The sequence below is a fragment of the Conger conger genome, chromosome 12 (genome assembly GCF_963514075.1).
Source record: "Conger conger chromosome 12, fConCon1.1, whole genome shotgun sequence".
NCBI classification, from domain to species: domain Eukaryota; kingdom Metazoa; phylum Chordata; class Actinopteri; order Anguilliformes; family Congridae; genus Conger; species Conger conger.
The window spans coordinates 48,439,169-48,445,461 of NC_083771.1; the positions used below are offsets into that span (position 1 = coordinate 48,439,169).

Genomic DNA, 6,293 nt, shown 5'->3' on the forward strand with positions numbered 1-6,293 from the left:
CCCCTGCTGGCCGGCAGACTCACCCTCACACAGCAGCAGCAGGTCGTTGTAGGTGAAGCCCGTCGGACACTCGCAGCGGAAGCTCCCGATCTGGTTGATGCAGACGCCGCTGGTGCAGATTCCCGGGATCTCCCGGCACTCGTCGATATCTGCGGACGAATGCGGGAAAACTCTGTAAACATTCCCGTTATTTAGCACACAAACACAGGGAGGACATACAGTCATACAAACTCCGTAAACATTCCCGATATTTAGCACACACACTGCTCTCTGTACAGTGTAATGCTCTCTGTACAGTGTAGTGCTGTCGGTACAGTGTAGTGCTCTCTGTACAGTGTAGTGCTCTCTGTAAGTGTAGTGCTCTCTGTACAGTGTAATGCTCTGTGTAAAGTGTAGTGCTCTCTGTACAGTGTAGTGCTATCTGTACAGTGTAGTGCTATCTGTACAGTGTAGTGCTCTGTGTAAAGTGTAGTGCTCTCTGTACAGTGTAATGCTCTCTGTACAGTGTAGTGCTATCTGTACAGTGTAATGCTCTGTGTAAAGTGTAGTGCTCTCTGTACAGTGTAATGCTCTGTGTAAAGTGTAGTACTCTCTGTAAAGTGTAGTGCTCTCTGTACAGTGTAGTGCTCTCTGTACAGTGTAATGCTCTGTGTAAAGTGTAGTGCTCTCTGTACAGTGTAGTGCTCTCTGTACAGTGTAATGCTCTCTGGACAGTGTAATGCTATCTGTACAGTGTAGTGCTCTCTGTACAGTGTAGTGCTATCTGTACAGTGTAATGCTCTGTGTAAAGTGTAGTGCTCTCTGTACAGTGTAGTGCTCTCTGTACAGTGTAATGCTGGTAGTCATCTTGGGTCATATTAGACGCATGGGACCCAACTGCTTTAAACTGCTCACCACAGCTGGGTCTGGATGCAGAAGTACAGGAATTTGGCCTTTCATGGTCATTGCTGGCCACGACTACACCAATATCCTCCGACACCCGACAGACATTTTTTTTTTGTATTTTAAATTCTTCGACATAATACATGTGTCTTGGATGACAGAAACACGTTGCAGTGGAAATATTTTCAAAAATAGAATGGATTTTATTTTGGCTGGACGTCCCTTGCAGGGCAGGTTTCAGCACAGTAGAATGTGTGGCTGTTGAGACTCAGACCAGAGATCACGTCCCCTACCCATCAGGAGTAATGTGGGAAGAACAGACACGCCCACTCACCCACAGGTTTCCCCGTCTCGATGTTGATCTTAAACCCAGGAACGCCGTTTCCACAGAGCTTCTTATAGCCACCTGGAAAACAAGCAAGTAAACCAACACTGTGTTTAATATGTACACTCAGTAAATGTACCACACAGCTGACCATATACAGCACAAACCATGATAGGACTGTAAACATATCAATAATCTTTAAAAATCCTAGTTAAACAGGTCATTTAAATTTAAATATAAACCGCTCTGTTTATGACTGTCGGTTAGCGAGCGCGTAGCAAGAAGCAGCTCTTTCATCAGAAACTCAGTGACTGAAGCTCAGTGAAGTAGCAGTGAGTTACCTTCTCCATCTCCTCACGGTTTCAGCTTTACAGTGAGAGAGAGAGGTGGGGGGGGGAAGAGAGAGAGAGAGAAGAGAAAAAAAGACTGGAAGAGAAAAATGAGGCAGTGAAGGAGCCAGAAAGCAAGCTATACTGTGATTGTTTGTATGCATGTATGCAGGTGTGTGTGTGTCTGTGTGTGTGTGTATGTGTGTGTGTTTGTATGTATGCAGGTGTGTGTGTGTGTGTGTGTGTATGTGTATGTGTGGGTATGTGTGTGTGTGTGTATGAGAGTGTGTGAATGTGTGTGAGTGTGTGTGTGTGTGTGTGTGTGTGTGTGTGTGTGTGAGTGTGTGAGTGTGTGTGTGTATGTATGTATGCAGGTGTGTGTGTGTCTGTCTGTGTGAGTGTGTGTGTGAGTGTGAGTGTGTGTGTGTGTGTGAGTGTGTGTGAGTGTGTATGTGTGTGTGTGAGTGTGTGTGTGTGTGTGTGTGAGTGTGTGTGAGTGTGTATGTGTGTGTGTGTGTATGTATGTATACAGGTGTGTGTGTGTGTGTGTGTGTGTGTGAGTGTGTGTATGTATGTATACAGGTGTGTGTGTGTGTATGTATGTATACAGGTGTGTGTGTGTGTGTGTGTGTGAGAGTGTGTGTGAGTGTGTGTGAGTGTGTGTGTGTGAGTGTGAGTGTGTGTGTGTGTGTGTGTGTGAGTGTGTGTGTGTGTATGTATGTATACAGGTGTGTGTGTGTGTGTGTGAGTGTGTGTGAGTGTGAGTGTGAGTGTGTGTGTGTGTGTGTGTGTGTATGTATGTATACAAGTGTGTGTGTGTGTGTGTGTGTGTGTGACCTACCTGTGCCAGGTGTGGGGCAGGCTTCACATGGTCTGTTCCAGGCCTGGCCCACGCTGTAGGAGCAGCAGCAGAGCCTCCTCGTGAGGTTCACCGCCATCTCGTTCTCACACACAGAGCCGTTGTAGGTGCGGTAGCACTGGCTCTTCCTCATGTCTGAGAACGCAAACGGCGTACCGCAAGGGTCAGCCTCAGGGCCCAGCCCACATTCTGTACTCACAATCCACCAATCAGCAGTGAACGGAAGGGGAATCACAACCAACAAACCAACCAATCAACACAGTGAGCAGACTAGGAATCACAACCACCAACCAATCAACACAGAGCATTGAATATTTTGTCCTCACAATAAACCAATCAGCACAACAAGCAGAATAGTTGAATGGTTGTGATTCCCAATCAACACAGCAAGCATCGGGTATTCTGTACCCACAATCAACCAATCAGCACAGCGAGCAGAGGGGAAATCAGAACCAGCCAACCAATCAGCACGGAGTGTGAACAAGAGCTTGGTGACTCACCCATGCAGTTGTTGCCCCCGTTGATCTGCAGGTAATCCTGGGGACACACACAGGTGTAGTTCCCCAGCGTGTTGTAGCAGATGCCTGGACTACAAATCCCAGGCTGCATCACACACTCGTCAATGTCTGGAACACATCGGAAAAGTTATTAAAATCATTCTGCATTATTCTGCATTTGCATTATCACTGGATATTTAGTATGACGTTGACTCAGTCAGCAGGCATGCTCTTTGTGCAGAAAGGAAGACGCTCATAATGGGATCTGGTGGGAAGCATTTTCCTGACTGGATTGCATCCTTAGGGTGGATATATCATTCTAAACCCAACATGGGCAGCTTTTAAACCCGCAGCTGAATCTGGACGTGGTAAACCAAGGGAATAAGCTCTGACCTATGACTGCAGGGTGTGGTTTGGGAGCACATTGGCCCCCGGCCCCCCAGGACCCCCCCGGACCCCCCCCCCCCCCCCGGCCCCCCCCCCCCCCGGGCCCTCACCCTCGCAGATGCGGGTCTCCTCGTTCAGGTAGTACCCCGCGGGGCAGCCGCAGTGGAAGCTCCCGAACGCGTTCACACAGTTACCCCCCTGACACAGGCCGGGCAGCTCCAGGCACTCATCAATGTCTGCGGAGACAAACACAAACAAACACCTTCATGCGCTAACGGTACGTAAGGCAAACACAAACAAACACCTTCATGCACTAACGGTACGTAAGGCAAACACAAACAAACACCTTCATGCGCTAACGGTACGTAAGGCAAACACAAACAAACACCTTCATGCGCGAACGGTACGTAAGGCAAACACAAACAAACACCTTCATGCGCTAACGGTACGTAAGGCAAACACAAACAAACACCTTCATGCACTAACGGTACGTAAGGCAAACACAAACAAACACCTTCATACGCTAACGGTACGTAAGGCAAACACAAACAAACACCTTCATACGCTAACGGTACGTAAGGCAAACACAAACAAACACCTTCATGCGCGAACGGTACGTAAGGCAAACACAAACAAACATTGTCGTGTGGTGCAGTGGGGATGTGGTGCAGTGGGAGTGTGGGGCAGTGAGAGTGTGGGGCAGTGAGAGTGTGATGCAGTGAGAGTGTGGTGCAGTGGGAGTGTGATGCAGTGAGAGTGTGATGCAGTGAGAGTGTGGTGCAGTGAGAGTGTGGGGCAGTGGGAGTGTGATGCAGTGAGAGTGTGGTGCAGTGGGAGTGTGCTGCAGTGGGAGTGTGATGCAGTGGGAGTGTGGGGCAGTGAGAGTGTGGTGCAGTGAGAGTGTGGGGCAGTGGGAGTGTGATGCAGTGAGAGTGTGGTGCAGTGAGAGTGTGATGCAGTGGGAGTGTGATGCAGTGAGAGTGTGGTGCAGTGAGAGTGTGGGGCAGTGGGAGTGTGGTGCAGTGAGAGTGTGGTGCAGTGAGAGTGTGGGGCAGTGGGAGTGTGGTGCAGTGAGAGTGTGGGGCAGTGGGAGTGTGGGGCAGTGGGAGTGTGGGGCAGTGAGAGTGTGGGGCAGTGGGAGTGTGGGGCAGTGGGAGTGTGATGCAGTGGGAGTGTGGTGCAGTGGGAGTGTGATGCAGTGGGAGTGTGATGCAGTGGGAGTGTGGTGCAGTGGGAGTGTGGGGCAGTGGGAGTGTGGGGCAGCAGTGGGAGTGTGGGGCAGTGGGAGTGTGGGGCAGTGGGAGTGTGGGGCAGTGGGAGTGTGGGGCAGTGAGAGTATGATGCAGTGAGAGTGTGGGGCAGTGGGAGTGTGGTGCAGTGGGAGTGTGATGCAGTGAGAGTGTGGGGCAGTGGGAGTGTGGGGCAGTGGGAGTGTGGTGCAGTGGGAGTGTGATGCAGTGGGAGTGTGATGCAGTGAGAGTGTGATGCAGTGAGAGTGTGGTGCAGTGAGAGTGTGGGGCAGTGGGAGTGTGGGGCAGCAGTGGGAGTGTGGGGCAGTGGGAGTGTGGGGCAGCAGTGGGAGTGTGGGGCAGTGGGAGTGTGGGGCAGTGAGAGTGTGGTGCAGTGAGAGTGTGGGGCAGTGGGAGTGTGGGGCAGTGGGAGTGTGGGGCAGTGGGAGTGTGGGGCAGTGAGAGTGTGGGGCAGTGGGAGTGTGGGGCAGTGGGAGTGTGATGCAGTGGGAGTGTGGGGCAGTGGGAGTGTGATGCAGTGGGAGTGTGGGGCAGCAGTGAGAGTGTGGGGCAGTGGGAGTGTGGGGCAGTGGGAGTGTGGGGCAGCAGTGGGAGTGTGGGGCAGTGGGAGTGTGGGGCAGTGGGAGTGTGATGCAGTGAGAGTGTGGGGCAGTGGGAGTGTGGGGCAGTGAGAGTGTGATGCAGTGGGAGTGTGGGGCAGTGAGAGTGTGGTGCAGTGAGAGTGTGGGGCAGTGGGAGTGTGATGCAGTGGGAGTGTGGGGCAGTGGGAGTGTGGGGCAGCAGTGAGAGTGTGGGGCAGTGGGAGTGTGGGGCAGTGGGAGTGTGGGGCAGTGGGAGTGTGGGGCAGTGAGAGTGTGGGGCAGTGGGAGTGTGATGCAGTGAGAGTGTGGTGCAGTGAGAGTGTGGGGCAGTGGGAGTGTGATGCAGTGGGAGTGTGGGGCAGTGGGAGTGTGGGGCAGCAGTGAGAGTGTGGAGCAGTGAGAGTGTGGGGCAGTGGGAGTGTGATGCAGTGAGAGTGTGATGCAGTGAGAGTGTGGTGCAGTGAGAGTGTGGTGCAGTGAGAGTGTGATGCAGTGGGAGTGTGGTGCAGTGAGAGTGTGGGGCAGTGGGAGTGTGATGCAGTGGGAGTGTGGGGCAGTGGGAGTGTGGGGCAGGGAGAGTGTGATGCAGTGAGAGTGTGGGGCAGTGGGAGTGTGGGGCAGTGGGAGTGTGGTGCAGTGGGAGTGTGATGCAGTGAGAGTGTGGGGCAGTGGGAGTGTGGGGCAGTGGGAGTGTGGTGCAGTGGGAGTGTGATGCAGTGGGAGTGTGATGCAGTGAGAGTGTGATGCAGCAAGAGTGTGGGGCAGTGGGAGTGTGGGGCAGTGGGAGTGTGATGCAGTGAGAGTGTGATGCAGTGAGAGTGTGGTGCAGTGAGAGTGTGGGGCAGTGGGAGTGTGGGGCAGCAGTGGGAGTGTGGGGCAGTGGGAGTGTGATGCAGTGGGAGTGTGGGGCAGCAGTGAGAGTGTGGGGCAGTGGGAGTGTGGGGCAGTGGGAGTGTGGGGCAGTGGGAGTGTGATGCAGTGGGAGTGTGGGGCAGTGGGAGTGAGGTGCAGTGAGAGTGTGGGGCAGTGAGAGTGTGGGGCAGTGAGAGTGTGATGCAGTGAGAGTGTGGACCAGTGAGAGTGTGGGGCAGTGGGAGTGTGGGGCAGTGGGAGTGTGGGGCAGTGAGAGTGTGGGGCAGCAGTGGAGTGTGGGGCAGCAGTGAGAGGTACGTTACCCTCCAGG

At 53.2% G+C, this 6,293-nt stretch overlaps 1 protein-coding gene across 1 annotated transcript in view; it reads right to left on the bottom strand.

Moving 5' to 3' along the window:
- Window positions 1-6,293, bottom strand: part of LOC133141633 (fibrillin-2-like) — a 115,497-nt gene that overhangs the window by 26,310 nt on the left and 82,894 nt on the right. The window contains 5 exon segments of the mRNA XM_061262197.1: window positions 24-149; window positions 1,217-1,288; window positions 2,378-2,530; window positions 2,896-3,021; window positions 3,390-3,515. Coding sequence (XP_061118181.1) covers window positions 24-149; window positions 1,217-1,288; window positions 2,378-2,530; window positions 2,896-3,021; window positions 3,390-3,515 — 603 coding nt within the window.